Source organism: Pogoniulus pusillus, chromosome 1, assembly GCF_015220805.1.
Source record: "Pogoniulus pusillus isolate bPogPus1 chromosome 1, bPogPus1.pri, whole genome shotgun sequence".
Classification (NCBI taxonomy): domain Eukaryota; kingdom Metazoa; phylum Chordata; class Aves; order Piciformes; family Lybiidae; genus Pogoniulus; species Pogoniulus pusillus.
In genome coordinates this window covers 46,897,171-46,920,559 of record NC_087264.1, presented here as the reverse complement: position 1 = coordinate 46,920,559, position 23,389 = coordinate 46,897,171, and the positions used below count along the sequence as shown (strand labels likewise).

The window sequence follows — 23,389 nt, the reverse complement described above, 5'->3', positions numbered from 1 at the left end:
GTGCATGACAATCTATTACATTCTGTTTTGTGTAACAGTTGCTGTCCAAGTTGTTGTTCAAATAGTGATGAAGAAGATGCTGCCTTTCCCAATATAAATTTTTGACAATTCGAAAACAATTTTTTTTTGTCTCTTGTTCTTTGCTCTCCTTTTTTTCCCCAAGCTGTTGAGGTACACATTGGATAAGCATGGTCTGCAGCAGGTGAGGATCATAGCCAGCGATAGACTGTGGGAGCCCATTTCCTTTGTCTTGCTGCTTGACTCTGAGCTCCATGGAGTGGTCGATGTCATTGGGTATGGGGTTCTCTCTGTTTTTCTTTCTTGATGGTTTGTTCATAGTTTGCCTTTGTCTTGCTGATTTATAACTAGCACAGCCAAAACTTTATCTCTTAATACTTTTACCTGCAGTGAATGAATTGGTACTATATTTCTCACTCACTGGCAAGTCACATGGACTACAACCCTTTGTTTGAATCATGAGACTCCTATCATGTGGAAGATTACTATTGCCTGTGTGGTTACAGTGTTGGTGGATTGAAGTTTTTTTGGGCAAGCTTTTTATATTGAGGGTTGTTTTTGTTACATTTCGGTATGCAAAAAAGTACTTTAGAGCTTCGCATACAGCTTTACATCACTGACTTCCACTGGTCCGTTACAGAACTGGATATGATCCAGAAATCAATTTGGGATATGCTTATTTTTTTAAGTTGCAGTACTGTCTTGGTTTTTAGTTCCCATTTTGTTTTGATAGGAAGGCTGTATTTGGAAAGCATGAAACCAGCTGACTTGTTTTTCTAGTCCTGTGTTTCATCATATGATGTTAATATTTTTCAGTAGTAGATTAAATTTGAGACTGATTACTGACTTGTCTCCTGAATGGAAATAATATGTAAGACTTTCTTAATAATTTTACAGTGGCTCTGAATTTAGACTGTTAGGTTCCACAAACTTGCCAGACCCAATCACATGCTTCAAATGTGTCTGATCTTGCTTCAAATCTTTTGCTCATTTTTTATATATCTGACCCATAGGATGTGTTGAAATGAATGCTTTCCCTCCAGATGAAGACAGGCAGTCAGTGTCCCTGTATCAACCCCTCCTAGATAGTGACAAATATCCTGACATTTTTTTGCAAGTGGAGTCTTGGAGCATATGCAGATCAACAGGTGAAAGCAATTGCAAACTTCATAGAGTCACAGAATTAACCTGGTTGGAAAAGGCCTCTAAGATCATTGAGTCCAACCTATCACATAACCCTTCTAATTAACTAAGCCATGGCACTAAGTGCCTCATCCAGCCTCCTCTTAAACACCTCCTAGGTGGTGACTCCACCACCTCCCTGTGCAGCCCATTCCAATGGGCAATTACTCTTTCTGTGAAGGACTTCTTCCTAACATCCAGCCTAAACCTGCCCTGGTGCAGATTGAGATTGTGTCCTCTTGTTCTGTCACTGGGTGTGTGAGAGAAGAGGCCAACCCCCCACCTGGCTACAACCTCCTTTTAGGTAGTTGTAGAGAGCAATAAGGTCTTTCCTGAGCCTTCTCCAGGATGAACCACCTTAGCTCCCTCAGCTGCTCCATGTAGGGCTTGTGCCTCAGCCCTCTCACAAGCCTTGTTGCCCTTCTCTGGACACGTTCAAGCACCTCAACATCTTTCTAAAATTGAGGGGCCCAGAACTGGACACAGTACTCAAGGTGTGACCTAACCAGCTCTGAGTACAGGGACAGAATAACTTCCTTGGTCCTGCTTGGCTACACTATTCCTGATACAGGCCAAGGTGCCATTGGCCTTCTTGGCCATCTGGGGACACTGCTGTGACCAGATGTAAATCTAAATTGCCATGATCCCCAGGTAGTGAGTGTGCTTCTGTATGGTTTTGATAGCTGCAAATATGCACCCAGAGTCAGTTCCTGAAGCTCAGCTGGTTTTACACTATCTCAGTAAGTTGTAGTTGCTTAAATCATTGCAAGTTTTACATTCCTGCTCAGATTTAGTTTTAACAGGGATGTGAAATGCTCTTTGTATAATGGATAGTCAGTTGGCTACCGGACATTTAGAGGTGCTCTTCTTACCATGTCTTGTAAAGAAAATTGTTGTCTGTCTTTGCTTCTTTTTAATTTGAAACTGTACAATGTATTTCAGATAGGCAGAGCTTTACTTGAATGCATGTAAAATAGATTTTGGACTTGGTAACATGTGGCATGTGAAGTCTCATCAGGCAAATTAGATGGGAGATTAGTTAAAGCTGCCACTATTATTTTGTGCTGTTTGCATCCAGGCTTCATCTGCAAGATATTTTGATGGTTAGAAATGACAGAGAGCCTTGAAGAGACACTGTAAAACTATTAATAGATGCTCACTCACGTAAGAATGACCTGGGGCACCACAGCACTTTATAATGTGATATTTCCAAGCAACTTTGTAGACCTATTATGATTGCATTCATTTCATCATTGAAATGAAATATGGTGAATTACAGGTATTACTCCTACTTTCAAAACATGTAAATTACATTGTAGGTCTTGAAAACAGTGCTCTTCAAAGACAAGCCTGCAAATTGTATGGCTTCTCATAGGAGTGCTTTAGATGCACTACTGGCTTGTAACATAATTAAAGCAGTTACATTTTTGCATGTTTTCTAGTTGGAGACCAAGCTATTCTGTTATTGTTTTAAAATACTTTGCCAGTCTAGCAGCTAAGGGCCCTAATGATGAACCAACCATCTGCTATCTCCGGGAGGGAGCACTGAAAATAATATTTTAGTAAATGGCAGTAGTTTGGGGAGTGCAAACACTGATAGTAAAGGCTGCTGGTGAATTCTTCTTTTGCAGTGACAAGAAGTTGTGTTGCTTTTGTTGTAATTCTGTTCTTACTGTTCTTTTCATTACCTCTTCTCAACCAAAATCCATTCTTTTCCCCTTATTTTGTGATATAATCTTTTCTTATCTCTTCATAATGGTCTTCTGTTACAGTGTGTCTGACTCTTTGGTCTTTTGAGCAAAGAATCAAAAATCCATTTTGTTGAAGCAGCACATCTATAAGAACAAGTCATCAATTTTACTCCAGTTAATCTTTTCAGAGAGCAAAAAAGATAGGTGTTTGGAGTCTGTGGTTCTTCTTGAAATCTTAATCAGGATACACAAGTCTCTCCAAATTATAATGGTCCTTGAGTGGACCAGTTATTCCCTACGACTACAGTGACCCCTTTTTTTGAGATTTCACATACAGTGAAGTAAAAAGATTGTTTTCACTACTGAAGGAGCAGAGCATACTGTTCTGGACGTAGCTAATCTGTCCTTTGCTGCATGCCTTGTGTTAATTGTTGAAGCTGTAGAGTAGCACAAATGTCTCAAAGAGGGCTATAGCTTGATGTAGTGTTCTATTCAAATATAAATCACATAAAGTTCAACAAATAGAGCACATACTGGGTGTGAAAGCCGTTGCTGTAATCTGATAGCAAATGTTTATGTAGTGCATTAGAGTGGGTCTTTTTAAAGTGCACACTGAAGTGCTATTGAAAGTTAGGGGTTTGGGTTTTTTAATTGGTGTACTTATTGGTGTAAAAATGTTTTCTTACGGAAAGGAGTTACCTCCTTCTTAGTCACGTCCTACCTTTTAACGACTGATATATGGATTAATGAATGTAAAACAAAACTCACTGACTGACAGCAGTATAAGTGAAAAGAAAATAGAAGTGTAAATGTGCTCATTACCAATAATGGAAATTAGGAGCAGAGAAAAATGATTGATTTCTCAATGGGTACTGACACAGTTTTACCTGATTATATATCAGTGGGACAAAACGAGAAGGGTAAAACTGTGTCAGTTTAAGTGGAGCAAAGCTGCTAATAAAGAAGTCTGCCTCTTGAACCTGTTACCCTTCAAATTCTTTTTTTTTTGGTCATCCCTATTTTTTTCACTTTTTATCCACAGCTGTAGTGTTAAATTATCTTGCTTCTCTCTTGTGAAAATAAAGGTGACCCTCATTCTTAGTGCAGGAAGTCAGAGCTCTATAGATCTTGTTCCTATGTAATCTTAAGTAAAGCTGTCTGTAACACCCCACTCCCCTTTTCCCTCTTTTTCCCCCCTTGTTTGTATAGTACAGTTTGTATTTGCAAGGGATGTTGACTTTTAGAAAACTGCTTTTCAATGTGTGGAGCACAGAAAGACAAATTATTCAGTCTTTGATTCCGTCTTTGCAAGCTGCACGCTTTATGCTAGTACAAAAAACCTTTGTTTGGTGTTAAAGCAGTACTTGTGTTTCCAAGACAAATGTGGAATATACAGTAATCTTGTACAGCAGAGAGGAATGTAAGTATGTTATCATGGGAAACTATGTGTGAAAGACTGGGAAATACCCAGTAGTGAGGTAGGGGTTGGTTAGTCCCTTCTCCCAAGAAGCAAGCCATAGGACAAGTGGAAACAGCATCAAATTTTGGCAGGGTTGGACGTTAGGAAGAATTTTTTTCTTGAAAGGGTTGGCAAGTCTTGGAACTGGCTGCCCAGGAAAGTGGTGGAATCCCAGTTCCTGGAAGAAATGAAGAGCTGTATAGATGTGCTGAGGGATTTGTGGTTTAGTGGTGGTCTGGCAGTGCCTGGTTAACAATTGGGTCTGATGATCTTAAAGGTTTTTTCCAAAGAAAATGATTCTGCTATTCTATGTTTAGGTCCTAAGACATTCATGCAATGAAATTCTCAGAATAATACATAGTACTTGTATCTTACTGTTGATTTACTCATTACCTACATTTTTGCTTAAGATAGTACAAGGTGGCATACATTACTCTGTTTAGCACGTTACAGTTACGAAAATCTTCAAGCTGAATTCAAAGATGAAGCTTAGTTTTAGCAAGTTGCAGAAGTTGTACGACATAAAGTTTACTTATATGCTGGCATGTGTCAAAATAATCTACTGATGCAAATACTACAGAATATTATCTCTCTCTGTCATTCCATTTTCTTGTATATCATTAGCATTATTTTGCAGAAATGTTACGGGTGTGATCTTTTTCATTTTGGAGGAGGTAAAAAATTGCTGTTGTATGTACTTCCAGGCTCTGATATTTTTGTGATAAGTGCTTTTTCTTTTTAAAATGTGGTGTAGTGCTCACTATCCTGGGACAAAAACAGTGCCAAATGCCTTATTAACTAAGAAGAAGCTGTGGTCTTCCGAAGATTACAGTACTTTCAATGACGAAGTAGGTGCAGGCTGCTGGGCTCGGATTCTGAACCAAAATTATGTGAATGGAAACATGACCTCGTAAGTGTTGTGCACTGCTCACTTTCACAACTTCCTCTATAAGGACTGTTTAAAGTGCTGTAGAACCACATGCATCTGCTATAGTGAGGTAGCCAGTAAACTGAAACTCTCTGCCCTGTCAATCTGAATTAAAAGATATTAGGGAATGAAGTCTACTGTCCTTACCTCTTTTGGGGTTGGTAGTCCAGTAAGTTTAGATGTATTCTTGAGTTGTTGTTCAACAGCATCCAGTGCCTGACTTCAGATGCTTTTGGTGATATTTGTTAAAAAATTCTTAAGAGGAACAAAAAGAAAAACCTTGGAGTAAAATTGAAGCTGTATTGATCTGTATTTTTCTTAAAGTCTTTATCGAGTTGTTTGTCTTCAGTTAAAAGCAGTAGGTCTGGATGTAATTATTTAGTTTTTCCATACAGCTTCTTTCTTGGCCCCATTCTGAACCATGCTGCAGTCTTTTAATATGTTTGCTGTTTTCCACATTTTCTTTCCAAGCTTAAAGCAGGAATAAAGCTGTTCTATTTACTGTGGAATTGTACAGTTTGCAGTTTAAGAAGAGAATACAAACATGCTTGGATATTTCTGGTGCACTGACTACTAACTTGAAAAATAAATAAAGTCCTGTTAATGAAAATGTCAATGTCAAGATGTGAACAAAACCGTTCAAACCTTGTAGATTTTATGTAACTTAATTTTGGAAAAATACAGATAAATCTTTTTGTCTGAGTTGCTTCTAACAGACCACAGCATGAAGGACTTAGGTTTCTATGAATCTTCTGTCTCCTCTGCAACCTGAAATTGTTCTAATATGATTATTTCCTACAAGAATTCTTGTCCGTTCTGGTTGCCTTTTGAGACTCGTGTGGTAATATCTGACTTCGGGGTGTTTCTTTTCCCATTGTTTTTTTTTGTTTTAAAAGTCCTTTTTAATTATGTATTTGCTTAGCAACCTGACAGCCACATCTATATATTGTATTCAGAAATTGTTGTAGAGTGGTTTCAAGTCTGTGTATCCAATATTGAAGTTATCTTGGATTTAATATTGAAAACAGCCTACCTGATGAAAGGCAGGTTCTTTCTGCTAGTTTTTTTTTTCTCTTTGAACTTAATTCCTTGCATTCCTTTAGAGAACAAGTTTAGTGGGAGCAAGCTGTGTTTACAGCTCAAGAGTTGTGTTTATTTTCTAAGCACCTTTTTCCTTCTTGTAGGATTTCAGAGTATCTTTTGAAATGCATATATTTATGGCACTGACTTCAGAATGAGGCCTTTGCACTTATGTATATACAGTAGCAGAATAGCATGTCAGCTTTTACGTTTTACATAACTGCTTTATTCAGCTGCACTCCCATACTTAATGGCAAACTTAAGTTTAAAGTCCTAGCAAAAAATCAAAAGATCTGAAGTAGCTAACCATGTCAATATCCTGACAACTTCTTGAAATAGCAACAGCTATTGTTTTATTTTCCTCTTCTGTGGTTTTTGGATTTTTTTTCCTGTTGTTTTTCCCAGCTCCCTCAGCCTCTCCTCATAGGGCTGTGCTTGAGGCCTCTCACCAGCCTCGTTGCCCTTCTCTGGACACGCTCAAGCATCTCGATGTCCCTCCTAAACTGGGTGGCCCAGAACTGGACACAGTACTCAAGGTGTGGTCTAACCAGTGCAGAGTACAGGGGCAGAATGACCTCCCTGCTGTTCAAGGCAAGATTGGATGTGGCACTTGGTGCCATGGTCTAGCCTTGAGCTCTGTGGTAAAGGGTTGGACTTGATGATCTGTGAGGTCTCTTCCAACCCTGATAATACTGTGATACTTCCCTCAAATTTCTTTTCACTATATGCTGGAGAAAAGAGAGAAATTCGTGTATGAAATTTATCTAATACCATCCATCTAAGTGGAACAAACAAACCTGTTTCTCATTTCCAGAACTATTGCATGGAATTTGGTGGCTAGTTACTATGAAGAGTTGCCCTTTGGTCGATGTGGATTAATGACAGCGCAAGAGCCATGGAGTGGCCACTACAAAGTTGAAGCTCCTATTTGGATTACAGGTAAAGAGTTTGCAGCTAAGTTTGTCAGACTGACAAAGTATAACTGTATTTTCCAAGGCCTTTATTTGTTTGGTGGTTTGTGTGTGTATTATTTTTAGTACTAAATTAATGTAGATTTATGGAGAGTTTTGCGAACACTTTAAAGAAGAGGAAGAGCTCCTCTCAACAGAAATGAGAAAGATGTAATAGCAAGGGAAATCCAAATACTTGGCCATTGGATAGAGCATAAATTAATAAATTACTTCCTTTTATAGCTGTTACTATTAAAATACTTTGATCTGAAGTGCCAGTAAAGGTTAGTGTGCTTTTTCTAGTTCCTTTTCCTTTTCAATTTTTAATCCTTAAGTAGACACTTGATATCTCTGTTTGAGAAAATGAAACAAAGAGCCTCTGTATTCTTGTCCTGCTTGAGATTCTTAGCTTGTGCAAGTCAGTACTTCCTTATGCTTGAGGGAAGGGTGGGTGTGTGTACATATTGTCTACAGATAACCTGGATTCTCTGGCTGTTCTATAATCGTGTAACATTGTACTGTCTATGGCACAGTTCGGTAGAGAAAGTAGCTTATATAATGCTCTAAATGAGGAACAAGATGTTACTCTGCTAGTTAGCTGTATACATAAAAACATTACAATAAAGGAAAAAAATTACCATACTGTCATATGAACAGTTCAGGACAACTGAGCAGTTTCTGTTTCCATGTTGCTCAAGATTTTCATGATCTAGCTAATACTCTTTGGTTCTCTCCCTTATATGCTGAAAACTTTATTTTGGAACAGACTAAGCTTTGATGAATATTCATATTGCTTGTACATTTTCATCTTAGTCACATAGTAATTTTTTTGTTCCTGTCTAAGTAATCACTAACCTTTCCACTGTTTCATTTGTCACAGAGCTGATGTTTTCAGTTGTGCCTTAGGATAATTGTTTAATCTTTATTCATATATAGGTAAATTTTGTTTTGGAAATTCCACGATTTCCTTCCAAAAATCAAGTGCTTGTGTGTGTATGAGAGAAGTTTTAAATCAGAATAGTAATGGTATTATTTTTGAAGGCAAATAGTTTCTTACTCTTTTTTTCCTCTTTTGTCTAAGCACATACAACACAGTTTACTCAGCCAGGCTGGTCATACTTGCAAGTGGATGGACACTTAAAAGGAGGTGGCAGTTTTGTTGCTCTGACAGACGGCCTAGGAAACCTCACCATCATCATTGAAACTATGGTGTGTACATCAGCAATTCCAATGAACTAGAAAAGATAAAGGAAGTGTTTTATTATGAAGAGCCTGTATTGATTTATGTAGTTTGATATCTGTGAGTATGTTCTTTGATGCTTGTGTCTTTGTTAGTGAGACAACTAGAAATCCTTTTTTCTGTCTAAACTTTAAATGACTAATTAAATTTTCTTGGAGACCAATTTATACGTCCTCTTATATCACAAATTAACTTTAATTGGATGACGCACTCGGGGAAATTAAATAATGGGTGTTTTAAAGCAGAATTCAAAATAAAATGTTAACCTAGTGTAATTGCAGTTATCAGTAAGATAACAGTAAAATAAATAGTTGCAAATTGATCCTATTTTGCTTTTGTAATTTCAGTTTATCTGTGTGTTTTCATGAGCAATGCTATGTGATACATTCCAGTAATATGTGTTCTGTTTCATGTGTTTTTTTTCTCCAGACTCATAATCACTCTCAGTGTATCAGACCTCCACTGCTTCCTTTCATTGTGACACCTCAGACAGCAACTTTCTACCTTAAAGGGTCATTTGTAAGTATATCTTGACCACGTTTCATCAGTCTTCCAAAATGGATGCTGTCTGTAATCATATACATGCAGTAACACACGTCTTCAAGAAATGGAAGTTCTTTACCTCCCATACTAGAGGCTTTTACCTAGCAAAGTTTTAAGCATTCTAGTTCTGCTTTTATCATGAGATATCATAACTGAATTTGTAGAATTACTAACTCATAGTCTAATGATCTGTATATTAAAGAAGAAGCTTCACAGAAATGCAATTGGATTTTTCTTTTGCATTTATTCCAAGTGTGGGTACTCTGACATACTGATAATCTTTGTCTGGCCATCAAGACCATGACTTTCTTAGGTCTTACCAGCCTCTTTCAGGGAGCGCAACTGCACTAACTTATGTTGTTCCATTCTGTGAAGAAAGATTCTGAAAATCTCCCAGTTTGTGTTTTTTTTTTAAGCTAAAAATTTAATCTGTATCTCCCTTTGAAATGTGGACAGTGCTTTCACAGTGTAATTGGATTGAATCATTGTTAGTTAATTTGTTCTAAGAAGTTGAAGGTATTTACTTATTTGGAATTTGATTTTTGGTGACATTAGTTTGTTTTCATTTAGGAGGAGATCATTTGGACAATGCTTCTGTCCATAAAATTAATTGGTTAGGAAAAGTAGTTGAGTATCATTTGTGATATGCAGCTCATTCTAGGGGAAGTATCAGACAATTTACTCAAACCAAACTGTGAGCTGCTTGCTTTGTTACTCACCTGAGAAACTTAAAAAAAAAATGATGGATGCTGGATACGACTAAAATACGTAACTAATGTAGTTGATACGCCACAGTATTGCAAAAGTTTGTAAGTGAAATACTTTGCTCAAAATTGAATATCAAAGAACCAGCAGCTAAACTACAGGTCTGGTTAAATCAAGATTAGCAGGAGGTAATTTCAACCTGGTTACTGCTAGGCAGAGAGCTTGTATTGAAGAGATGCTGTTGTTGGTAGTAGAGAAGCTGAAGACTGCATGTGGGATTACAGTGCTTTCTAAAGTCTTCATAAGTGGTTTTACTGCATGTTAAAACAATCACTTACGGTTTTATAGCTTATACATTAATAAGTCATGTGTAATAGAATCATAGAATCAACCAGGTTGGAAGAGACCTCCAAGATCATCCAGTCCAACCTGTCACCCAGCCCTATCCAGTCAACTAGACCATGGCACTAAGTGCCTCATCCAGTCTTTTCTTGAAGACCTCAGGGGACGGTGTCTCCACCACCTCCCTGGGCAGCCCATTCCAATGGGAAATCACTCTCTCTGTGAAGAACTTCCTCCTAAAATAGTTAGCAAGATAGAATGGTAGCATCTAATGGTAGCATCTAAATAGCTCTAAAATAACAAAAATGAGACATCCATAGAGCACTGATATTTTTCAAGATGAATATTAAGGTTATTTCTTGGTTTGCTGTGGTTTTTTTTCTCACGTTTCATTGGTTGTAAACTGTGTGTGCTGTGTTCTTTTTTTTTTACTTAATACTGTGTTTCATTGTAGTATATGATAGAAACCCTTCAGGTGTGGCATTCTAGACTTGGTTTCAAATCTGGAAACACTAGTCTTTTCCAGCAACTCGAACCTGTAAAGGTAAGTAGATCAGTTTATATTACAGTCTCTATGCAGTTTCAGGTGTTTCTTCTTCCTTGGCTGGAATTCCTGGACTCTTATGCTTAAAGTGCATAATTAATGAATGTTTCATTAATTGTTTGACTACAATTTTACTAGCTATTTATGAGCTTACCTGTGGGTAAGAAAGACTGGGGTAAAGGAGTTTTCAGAATAGCTTGGAGATGCACAGTGTTGAGGCAAGACAGTTTTTTGGCCTGAAAGCAGGACTTCAGAGAACCTCTAATACAGGAACTTGGGTATCTTGTTATTTAGTTGTTACATCTTGTACACCTCGAGCTTTCTTTACTTCTAGGTATGGAGGGGAAGTTTTTCTTTAGATCTAAATGTGGATGAAGTCTACACTTTAACTACACTCAGGACAGGGCAGAAATGTGGTTGCCCAGAGCCTCCCCAACCTCAGCCCTTTCCTTCAAATTACAAGGATGATTTCAATATTCGTAAGTCGTAATTTTCTTATCCAAAAATTCACACACAGATACAGTCTTAATGTAAAAAGGCAATAACAATCCCGTTAGTCACTTAACTGATGTGGTCTGAATGTGTTATTTATTTGCTTATAGCTGTTGCTCCAACAACACAGACTTGTATACTTCACTTGGAATAAGGTATATGTAATTCCATATGTTGACATGGTCTTATTGCAGATTATATAGCTCATAACTATAGTGAAGTAGTGAAGGAAGATAGGAAAGAAGGTAATTTACCTTGTTCATATGTGTTTTAAAAAATTGATGTCTGCTTAAACCCACAATTACAATTACCTTCCAGCTCCCAAAACTTCAGTTTTGTAGACTGTGCTTTCAGTAATTCAAAACCCTGGAGAGAACATTTTCGAAGGACATTTCAGAACACAAGAGTGCAATCAGAAGAATAATGTGTTGGTATTGATAGGTGTTTTATTTTCTGAACAGGTAATCCACCTTTCAGTGAAGCCCCAAATTTTGCAGATCAGACAGGTGTTTTTGAATACTTCGTAAATGCTTCTGACCCTGGAGATCATGTGTTCACACTCCGCCAGGTGGTGGTTCAGCGACCCATCACTTGGGCTTCTGATGCAGACCAGACCATCAGTCTCATAGGAAATTTTAAGTGGTATGTATAGACTATTTCCTGGTGACATCTGGGGAAATGTTCTCCTATCAATGTGAGTTTTGGTCAGTTGATGTGTCTCAGACTTTTCCTCAGACAAAAGGCTTTTGCATTCAGTCTCTGTAGACTTGTGAAAATGATGACTGAAAGGAACTTCCAAAAGTCATTGAGCCTTGCCTCAGTGGCCAGCTCCAAGATGCTTTATCTAAATGGATCTTAAACTGTCCAAGGTTGGAGAGCCCATCATACTTCTTGGTAGCTTGGCATACAGCTGCACTGTCTTGGAGTTTTTTTCCCCTCTAATGTCTTGTTGGGTATATTCAAGCTGATTTTCTCAGAATAGTGGATCCAGGTTGATGTACTATAAAGACCAAATAAAAATCCTATTTGAAAATGTGCAAAAAAAATTCAGAACGTTTTATTAATGGAACAAAAAAAAAAAACAAGATCCAGTTTAAATGACTTAATTTTGAGCTGCTTTGCTTGATTGATAATGATTTGTTCGGTCTTCTATCAATGAAATAGTCTGGGAGTTGAATTCAGTTATTTGTTGCAGACTGCCACCTTCTGAGCAGTTCTAGAATTGTGTGGATTTGATTGAATAGCTACTTAAACGCTTCTATTTCTGAGTAAATATAACGGAGATTTACTCATTTGATAAGAATATGTTATGATTACAATTCTGGAAATTATAATAATGGAAATTTGGAAACTAAAAAGGATTTGGGAAAAACCCTATTAACTAATTGTTTTAGTAATACTAAGTAATCGTAATCTTCATGCTTCAACCTTTTCTTCTGTTTGGAAGTCTGGCTTAAATTCTTGTGATATGTTTTTAAAAGTAGTTATTCTGTCAGTCTTTTTTCCAGTTTGAGATAGATCATTGAGCCCCTAAATGCTTTTTCAGAACATGCTTCGTGCTACTAATTTGTCTTGGATGAGTGAATCGCTTTGCTCTGAAGCTTGGAAGAATAGCACCACTTTGTGGCTGGAGTTTGTTCTTCAGTTACTTGATGTTTTCTTCTGCTGTCCTCTGTAAACCAGTCTCTCATGCCCCCTGTATCAAGCTTTCCTCACTGAATATCTCATATTCAGTGCCCTGTATCAAGCTTTCCTCACTGAATATCTCATATTCAGTGATCTCTAAGTTACACAGGATATTTTCTTGCATTACTGTGCTGAGATTCCTAAAAACCTCCTCTGTTATTTTGTTTCGGAGTTTGGAGTTTTTTTTTTTCATAAATAATCTTGTTTTCAGAACCAGTTTGCTTCCCGAATATTCAGCTGCTTATGAAAAGCTACAAACCAGTAACATGAATGCTGATAATTCTGAATTTCAGGCCTTCTGATTTCTTTGCTTCATCCTCATTTTAAAGCTCATTTTGTCCTAGGTAGCTGTTTTCACATATCACTGCATGCTGTTGACATACTGAACCAATCTCGCACTGAACTTCTCTGTGGAATGGTATTTCACTTCAGTCATTGATGACAATTTATTAGGATTAACTTCCAGGATTACTTAGCTGGTTTTACTTTCGATCTTAATCTTGTGCTTGTGAAAGCTTTTTTGTTTCTATTCCTGAATTTGTTAGTCTTTTGCTCTGATGGCTTTATTGAACCTAACTGTATCCTGAAATTATTACTGTTGATTTATTCTGCATTACTTTCAAATCTCTTTATAATGGTTTAAGCAAGATGCAATTGGAAGTCTCCTGTTTAATACTCGGGGAGGCAAGAAAGAAATTGTTTAATGTAACGTTACTAGAAGAATCAGATTTTTGAATACATGTTTATTACATAGAGTGAGCTCTCAGATGGCTTTTATTTTAGCAACTCTTACGTTGTAGTAAATATTCTGTACGATTTCATTATCATGTGAGCTGACATCTGAGGGAGTCTTTTCACATTCTTTGAATAATTACAGGTAATTAGGCACTTTCTAAATCTGCACTCTAGTGGCTCTGTCTGTATTGCAAGTTCTTTCAGACAGGATGTAGACTTTTCTTTTTTTATTTGAATACATGTTAGTACAGATAAAGAATGCTTCAAATTTTTATTGTTAAGAGGATTTGTAGTGCTACTTCAGGGCAGGGAAAGTTGTGTAAACTTTCTGGGCACTATTTAACTAGTTGTCCTGGTATTCATTTGCTTTATTTTCCTTTTACAGCTCTCATGTATATAACCTGGTGCTTTACTGTTGAGCCTCAGGAAAATCAAATAAATTCAGCCTATTTGAACATTTTTGTTTAAAAAAGGTTATGTTTTTGCTTTTGGGCAAGGGATCTGCATTACTTAAAACTTGGCCTGTATTAAAAATCCTGGCGAAATGAAGCTCAAATTTTAGCAGATGTGGTGCTATGACCTTGAACCTTGGGTTTGATTCAGTTATCTGAAAGTAATTTTTCATTTTATGCACCAGAAAGAAGTTTTTCTGTGAAATTGCAACCTTTCTGTGTGGATTTTGGGTTTTTTTTTGTGGTGTTTTGTTTTGTTTGGTGGGATTTGTTTTTTTGTGTGTGTTGTTTGTTTTTGTTTTGTTTGGTGAGGCTGTTTGTTTTCTTCATTTCAGTGGGTTTTTTGTTTGTTTGGGGTTGTTTTTTTCCATTGGTGTCAGAGAAAAACTGCTCTTCCTGAGAAAACCTGTGGACTCACAGGTGGAAAACAACCAGTCTGGACAAGTCGTGCATGTCTTGTACCTGTAGGATTGCCAAATCTTTCCTCACAAAGATTGCAGTGCGACATACAGAGTTCTCTTTTATGTCTTCTGCTTGCTCAGAAAAATCAGTTTCTTGCTTAGTAAAATGCTAAACTTTTCTTGTAGGGTAAACTTGACAGTCACATGTGACATCTACATAGAAAATGCACGTGATGGGGGCGTGTTTATTGCAGGAAGGGTCAACAATGGTGGGATATACGTTCGACGTGCCAAAGGAGTTTTCTTCTGGGTTTTTGCAGATGGCACCTACAGAGTCACTAGTGACCTAGGTAAGCAGCTCTTTATCGGTATCCACTCTGGCATATGGACATGTAATTTTGATAACCTTGATAAAAGTGCATTAACATCCAGATTTTGTAATTCACTTGTCATCGCTATGAATTTAACTCAGGGTGCTCTGCTGATGACCACCTTTTGTATGTAAAGACAGTGTCTAAGGGTTACTGGCTGATAACCAGCTTTATGCTTACCATGATCTAGTTGACTGGATGGGGCAGGGGATAGGTTGGATTGGATGATCTTTGAGGTCTCTTCCAACCTGGTTGATTCTATGAGTCTATGATTCTATTATTTTTCTGCTAACAAAACTTATTTTACATTAACAAAAGTAAATTACTTTTGCTTTTCATGAATGCTCTGATGTAATGTGAGTTCCCTGTTAATATTATACCAGAGTATTTATGAAGAGGTTTGATCTATATTCTCATACTACACCTAAAAAGGAATTCCTGCTTGTCTTGGAGAGCAGCACAAATCAATGTATGTGCATCTGGCTTAGGTGATGATGATGATGATGAGTGGCCTGTTTCCACAACTAACATGTTCTATTCTTATTAATCTGTCTTAGTGAAGTGAGAACATATTCTGCCTGTGATGCTAATGTTTTGTATGGTCATCTAAAGAGCACTTGGCAAACATTTGAAAGAGTGCATGCAGGCATGCCGTAGTACTTCATCAGTAATTAAAAGTTGTTTTTAATTTGCTTTGAAAGAGTGGCAGTAGTGTTGTTTAAATGTATTTCCTAATACTTCAGGAGTATAAAGGAAAAGATAAGTAGTGTGGTGAGCCAAATATAACTTCCAAAACTATGGTATATCTGATATGAAAACAGCCTATAATCACCTGTTCCACACTGTACTGGATCTTAAAAGGAGTCTCATTTTTTATTTGGTAGCTGTAGCTTCTCAGTTCCCTTAATTTTGGGGGTGTGTTTGTCTGTCTTGTTTTGGTTTTGTTTCCTTTTTAGGATGAATGGGTGATGTAAAAGGACATCACATTTACCTTCTCTTAAAATATCAGTGCTACCTGAGGAAACTACACAGTCAAACTTCATAACAACTTAAGTTTTAGCTGTGTGTGAAAACATACCCCTATTCAGGATTGACTCTGGCATTTATTTTAATAAGCTATAGCAGCATTATCTGATTAGTTTCTCAGGCTGTCAAAAATAATTTTTCCTAGATGAGAGTATTTTGAGTAACCTGTTCCCTGGTTTTCAGTCCATTTTATCATTTTGGTCTAAGACACTTGTTACACAATATAATAACTTTTCTGTACAACTATTTTCAATGTTGTTTATATTTTTCTCAAAAATAGTTTGAATGTTAAATTAACTTTCAACTAAAACTGTCTGCAGAATAACTGAAGATTCTACTTAATTTTTTTTCCAGATCCTCTATACAAATGTTAGCCGCACTCAGTTTTGCTTAAATTTGACTAGGTATAAGCAAAGTGATGTGGCAACTCAAACACTCTGATTTAAAGAAGCTCCTTTACATAAAGAAGGAGATATGTTGAATAAGCAGAGCAGTAGCTACTGTCATGCTCCATAATCCCACGCTCTCAGTAGAGGGATTCTGTGTCTCAGGCTAAATTCCCAAAAGCATTGGAGATTTCAGTGGAAAAACAGTCCTGGCAGAACAGGAGGATGTACTGATAATGTGGAGCCTAGGTGTGCATGTGGCCTGCCATGCTACAGTTAAAATTGGTGAGATGTCAGTCCTGAACATTTCTGAAAAATAGGTATTATTTTACTTTTGCTGGCTTGTTATTTCTCAGTTTCAGCAGAAGAGTGAAGTAAAATTTCCTAACCCTATGCATGTTTTGCAGCTGGAAAAGAAATATTGATGAAAGGACTTTCTGGTGTCCGGGATAACACATGGCACACTCTTACTCTGAACATTCAGGTAAGGACACAGAACAAGAGAGGGAATTAAAGAACTGCCTGGGAAGATGAGCTGAAAGCTGGAAACAGAAAGGCTAGAGAAGCAAATCTTAGATGTGACTTAATGAAAAGATCATGACCTGACTTTCTATTCTGAAGTTTGTCAGTAAACTGCTAACCTAGCCTTGTTTTACATACTGAGGGCTTGTATGTGAAGCTAGTTAAGGACTGGGAAACTCAGGTGAGCTGCCATCCTTCTCTCCTGTACTAAAGAGGCATGGGCACAGTGTTGCTGTAAAACCTTTCAGATTTTACAATGAAGTTTACAAAGCTGTGAGTTAGAGGAAGATGAGTCTTCTGTATATTAACTGTTTCAGAGAGCTGATAGATAATGGAGGATTTTATGCAATATGTAAAAGCTCCTCTGCATGGAAAATGTGTGAAATGTAGTTGGAAGTTGACTTGACATCTTTCTGGCATGTCTTTTCTCCCATGTGAGCAGACTCATTGACAACACAATCACTGGATACAAAGCTAACTCTTTCATCTTTTTTTGACAGGGCACTTCTGCCTCAGGACAGCTAAATGGTTATCCACTCTGGGAGAATGTCACCATTTCTAAACCAAGTAATGGCTGGGCTGCTATTGGAACTCGCTCATTTGAGTTTGCACAGTTTGACAACTTTCATGTTGAAGCTAGCTGAGGTGGCTTTTGCATTTGGTGACCACAGTTCTTGTATTGGAATACGAGCCAGTTCAGACTTTGAGAACACCTTGGTGCTATGCTGAGATTGATCTGATGTCACAGAATCTGAAGTCAGCCCTTGTTATTTGTTAAAGGTTTACTTCACTAAGTATCAACATGACTGTAATTTTATCCCCTGGTTACTGGGAAGTTTTTGCCATTATGTTTTTTGGGGGAGTTAAATTTTTGATCAATTAATGATGAAAACAAGCCCATGGATTTTAAATCCATTTTAATAATGACAACTTAACTTCCCAGATACTTTTTAATGTACATAACAGAAGACAGAGGCATCTCAAGCTGTGTTTTTTTCACTACATGACTGTGTCCATTCCTTTCACTCTGAAAAGAAAGAATTAAATGCCAGTAAGCCTTGAGCCAGTGGCTCCATACTTCTGTATGCTTGTCATTCAGATTTCATTTGGATGAAGTACCTACTGTTTTTGTAGTGAAAAAGATGTGTGATTTTTTTCTGCTGCAGTCTAAGGCTAAACATTACAAGTATTTCAAATGCACTTGATTACTTTTTCTGATTTTGATTAACAGCCTTCAAATAGTTCTTATTTTCAGTGGAATGGAAATGTGCTTTATGGTTGATCAGACAGTGCAGGATGTGCTTTACTCCTAAACTACCTCCTCTTTCCAATGAAAGAGTTGAAATGGGTGAAAAGATAGCATAACTTGTAGTTTGTTAATTGTAGCTGCACGAGTGTGTGTTCGTTTTGTTTGGTTGTTGTCTTTTTGTGTATGTGTCTTATTTTATTTTGCTTTATTCCCTCACGGTGCAAAGAATGAAAACTTTGCATCATGGATGCTGTCAAACAGACTGCTTACTTTCACATCAAGTCACATGTGGAAATAAGGTCCTTTGTTCCTAGAAACTTGGGCAATTATCTCTCACTTAGAGCAGAAAAAAAAATATATGAGTGTAGCACAGAGGTGATACAGATATTATCACTCTTTGCCCCTAAGAGATTGTATCAATTCATAAGGTAAGTGACAGCAAGCAGATTCAGAATCATTTAGAGTGCTAGGCAATAGCATTGGCACACATGTCTGTTTCTAACTTTTCTTAGCCATCACAGCTTGAAGTACAGAGGGTATTTTAGATCCTTGTGTTTTTAACAAGTGACTGATACAAAATAATATTAATTGAGAATATCATGAGGTACTGAATGATGTTTTCATCACACACATTCCAAGCCATGCAGTTGGCTTCTGAATTTGTCTTGTTTGCTGTTGTTGATTGAGGATGATGTTGTCATAAAACATGGCTCTTGTGTCCATCTGCTTTTCAAACTCATGTTCTGTTTAACTGACAAGTAAGAAGTTCCACAGAATTGATAGGGCACTAATAGCTGTATGAGGTGATCTGCAGTAGGCAATATCTTGAGTAACAGATTTGCAATATAGTTTGATTTTTGTGGATTATTATTTCATCCACTTTATAGGCTGATTCCAGTACATGTTAACTTCAGTCTTTAAAGTTGTCACTTAATAAAGAGTTTATGTAATATGAATCATTACTTGAAATTTTGTATAAAGGTTTGTCTTCCAAATTAGCCTTTGGAGCAGTGATCTCGAAAGTCCATCTCTAATATGTAAGAGTGCTTTTAACTATTACTCTGCTGTGAACTGATTGAATCATTCACACATGCAAGTTTGCTATGTGCTAGTAACTTTGGAAAGTGATCCAAACCACAAAACTCTTACAGAAGGCTTCCAAGTAGTAAGTAACAATTTACTTACCTGGGTGAAAAATTAAAGGCATTTTTCCACTTCAATTCCATTGGATGATTGAAGTTTGGATGCAAATCTGTTTATTACTTGCTTGGTTTCAGAAGGGATGTCACTGGTAATACAAGAGATGTATCTCACAGAGTAAACTTATTTTAGTTGTGATGGTTTCCCTACTTCTTGGAGACCTCTTGGTAGCTTATGTGTCTACAAGCAGTGTTTGTGTAAGAGAGAGATCAGCGATGATGCAGTTAAGTCCAAAGGAGCTGTCCATTTTTTTATATTTAATGCACTAAACATTGGATACTAAGCACATTTATATTTTGTCACTTAAAGTGTTGATTTTATTTGTTGTTCTAATCTTAATTTATAATATTAGAGGATTAAACTGTTACAAACTGAATAAATAATTTAATAGTGTTATTATTCATCTTTATATGTCTGTAATTCTTCACCCTTCAGCAGGCTGTAATATGTTTGGCAATAAGAAGCTGTCAAGTCTTTTACAGAGGGGTGGATTTATGTTGTTAATTATAAATACTAATAATTTTAAATGGACAAATAAAATACTTAACCCTGCTGTATTTGTGCAGAGAGCTTCTGTAACAGCGTCTTGTTTTTCTCCAGTAAGAAAGCTGGCACTTGTTCCCATTGTGATTCTGGATAAATATGCTTGTCATTGGCTTAACTGGGTTGAAATGTTTTTTATGACACTGAGTAGCCAAACAGTCCTCATTAATAAATAACTCAGAATTTGAGGTGGAAGTATTGTGCTGTGTATAAAACATGTTGTTGTGGCTGGTTGGCTGTCAGGTTTTTTAGTAGTGCTCAATATACATTTTGCTTCTTTGTAGTTTTTTTTTGGTTGTTTTTTATTAGTTGCCTTTTTTAGGTTGGAATTTTTTGGGTTTGTGCAGGAGGTGGTTTTTAAAGTACTATAATTTTTATTTATTTTAAAGGACTTTAATTTTTTTATCCCCTGAACTGTTCAACTTTATAAGAGGAGGAGAAATTCCATAGAGCTAGTTGTATTTTCCAGCCCATTGTGCCAGTGGATATTAATTACCTTGAAAATACTGTCCAGTCAGCAGGTGTGTGCTACTCACCTACACATACAGTGAATCAGAATTACCTATCCCTTCTCTGCCACCCCATCTTTGAGGTTAGACCTGATGAGCAGTTCTTGGGGTTTTCAAATTCCTGCAGAGCATAACGCCTTTGCTTTAAAATTATGAAAAACTATTACTTTAGGCTACTGATAATGGTTCCTTTTACAGCTGGGTCCTAATTTCACTTAAATGTCCATTTCAAGATTTGATTTGGAGTGGTAGTGGTTTACTCTTGCCTTATGAAATCAGTTTTATTGCATGATAGCAGGAGATTGGTGATAATTTCATTGTTTTACCTGAGTTTTCTATCCAGAATCTATTTTCTGGAAGGTGCACATATAAAAGTAGTCACCATAGCTAATGTTGTTTACAATTTCTGCACAACGACCAAAGAGGAACAGTGCTTGGAGACTTGATGATCTGTGAGGTCTCTTCCAACCCTGATGATACTATGATACTGTGATACTGTGAATTCTGTGGCAAGAAGAAGAAGAAGAAGAAGGTTTGGACAGGAGTAGGAATAGCAGCAGCAGATTCAACTCAACTCGTGACAGGCTGAAAATCATACCAGTGGTATGTAAATTGACCTTGTTCCTGACTGCAGAATGTTTCTTCTCTGCAAGCCTAGCAGCAGAGCTGTAAGGAAAAGGGAAATGTTTCTGCTACTGCCACCCTCCTTCCAAGGTTTTAGGAAGCTTGATGTACACCTGCCAGTCTGAGATTGGAGCAGCATTGTGGCCTCCTAACTTAACTATAGAGAGTTAAGCAAGTAATTTGGCAACGATAAACAGCAAATCCTATTATGGATGTGCATATTCCTTTCTGATAACATTGCTGCTGTAGCAGCAGCACTAACTTGTAGCATTTGCTGAGTAGGTGTTAGGTTTTGTGCTGAGCTGAGGTTTACACTAGTGTCTCAGTGCAGAGACCTGTGAAGCTGCACTGGGATGAACAGTGTTTCTGGCACAATCTGCCTCTTTTTGCAATCAAAGAGTGCTGCTTAGCAGTTTTTTTTCCCTTGCTGCTCAGCTGATACTTTATCCTAAGAAAAGTGTTTTGCCACTGTTATGAGAAATGCAGGCAGTGCAGTGAGGCTTCTGTACCAGAAGGAGGAGGGTTAGAATGCCCTGTAATAATGCACCCCACCTCCTTGCCAAATAAGAATTTTCCCCTGCTACACAACAGAGTTTTGTGTCCTGCCTTGGTTGTGGGCCGAGACAAAAAGGTTGGGGAAGCTTCCAATTCTCTTTTGTAGGTTGCCATTCAGATACTGATTTTAAACTCAACAGCATGATTAGTTTTATAATCTGTGTAGGGTGTGATGGGAGATAGTCCAGCTATTCTTCCTGTTTCGTGCTGGAAGAAAGGCTGATACTGCAGCATGTTTATTGAGCTATAGTATTTGTTTGTGAGATGGCTTGAATTCTTCATGAAACACCTGTAGCTCTAGCTTGAGAGACAAGCTATTTAGATTAGATGGATGCTTTTGCATAGGTAGGTCAACTATGAATGCCTGATTCCCATGCCAATGGGAATTTTTATTACAGTGCTACTGAAGCTGTGTGGGAGGCTTCTTTCATTAGCATGACAAGGACATAAATAACTTTCTCTTAATGATACTTCTAGTACATTTTTGCAACAAAGACCCTTCACCCTCCCAAATGTAAATTAAAGATAATATTTACAATCCTTAGGTTCATTCTGTTTCCTTCTTAGCACTTTTAAAATGGTGAATATTCTCAGGCATCCCCATCTCAAATACTTATCAAGGTGAGAATGCAATGATCTTTATCTTTTGTAAAATTCAATCCTCTGAGCTCTGTATTGTGGCTTGCTATTTTTTTTTTTGGGTGCTGAATGTGATTATTGTCACTTCATTGGGTTTTGCTGGTCCATGCTTAATGAATCTGAGTAGTTTTCCAGTGAAACTTGATTTTTTAACAAATTGAATTAATATAAACTGTGTTCTGCAAGGGAGCATCAAGAGGATCCTGTAGGAAACTAAACTTTCTTCCAGTGTTTTAGCTGCCAAACCACGAATCAATTTTGTCTTTCCTTCCTTATCACCTCGCACACTCCCCAGCACCTTATATGATGACTATCAGAGTATAGCACTCTTAATGGTAGCTTCTCCACCTTTTTTTGAGAACTCAACTTCCTTAACGTCAGGTTTTTGATTGTGTCAGGCATTAGAGTGTTAATAGCTGAATTATTTTCTTTCTTTTCTTTTGCACCATGTTTCTATTTATCACTTTTTTTACCACCAAGTTGTTCACATTTGACATACCCCACACCAAAGTCTGATGCACAAAGAATCAACCAGGTTGGAAGAGACCTCCAAGACCATCCAGTCCAACCTATCACTCAGCCCTATCCAATCAACTAGACCATGACACTAAGTGCCTCACCCAGTCCTTTCTCGAACACCTCCAGGGACGGTGACTCCACCACCTCCCTGGGCAGCCCTTGTAACACCAAAACCTGATCGCAGCAGTTCTGTGTTTAGCAGTTTCCTTGACGAGCATATCCTCAGATGCCTTTGAAGATTTCTGGAGGCAGTTATTCATACTATGTCATTTCAGAAGGCACCTTCTCCAAAGAAGCTGCTAGCTTCTCCTAAGGTAATGTTCTTATCGGTGTGGTGATGTTTACTTCCTTCCCGGTGAGGTTTCAGCCTTGCATTACCTGACTGAACTGTCTCTCTGTGCCTGCCTGCATTTCAGTTCTTTAATCCTGCAAAGGAGCTCGTTACCCTGTGCCCTCTGCTGTAGATAAAAGAGAAGAGCATGTTGCATGATGTGCGTTTCTGCGGAGCTGCAAATTCTCTGTTTAGGCTTATCTCTGTTGAGTACAAAGCTTTGAGAGCAGAATAGAATTAAATTACCTGTGAAGCTGTATTGACTTTTGAAAACGTCCTGTTCAGTTTTTCAGCGATTATGGAGTGCTGTGTGTAGTCCTGGAGTTTTCCCAGAACATTTACATTCACTACAATTACCAGAGCTTTAAGTGGGTGCTGCCTGGAGATTTGGACTGCATCAGCCGCAGGACAGACAACTGCAGCTGTTGTTCACAATGTCTGTGCAGCCCAGAATGAATATGAGCAGT

General features: G+C 37.5%; 1 protein-coding gene across 3 annotated transcripts in view; it reads left to right on the top strand.

The window, feature by feature from the left end:
• GALC (galactosylceramidase) overlaps nucleotides 1-19,771 on the top strand; it is a 35,680-nt gene extending 15,909 nt beyond the window's left edge. For 2 of the 3 annotated variants that reach the window (XM_064151236.1, XM_064151253.1), the window contains exons 7-17: nucleotides 164-294; nucleotides 5,105-5,260; nucleotides 7,173-7,297; nucleotides 8,390-8,517; nucleotides 8,978-9,067; nucleotides 10,593-10,682; nucleotides 11,017-11,161; nucleotides 11,636-11,816; nucleotides 14,635-14,798; nucleotides 16,639-16,715; nucleotides 17,254-19,771. In XM_064151236.1, coding sequence (XP_064007306.1) covers nucleotides 164-294; nucleotides 5,105-5,260; nucleotides 7,173-7,297; nucleotides 8,390-8,517; nucleotides 8,978-9,067; nucleotides 10,593-10,682; nucleotides 11,017-11,161; nucleotides 11,636-11,816; nucleotides 14,635-14,798; nucleotides 16,639-16,715; nucleotides 17,254-17,397 — 1,431 coding nt within the window. In that variant the 3' untranslated portion in view covers nucleotides 17,398-19,771. The remainder of the gene's footprint in view (nucleotides 1-163; nucleotides 295-5,104; nucleotides 5,261-7,172; nucleotides 7,298-8,389; nucleotides 8,518-8,977; nucleotides 9,068-10,592; nucleotides 10,683-11,016; nucleotides 11,162-11,635; nucleotides 11,817-14,634; nucleotides 14,799-16,638; nucleotides 16,716-17,253) is intronic. The other variant, XM_064151244.1, reaches the window with a different exon arrangement.
• Nucleotides 19,772-23,389: the final 3,618 nt, after the last annotated feature.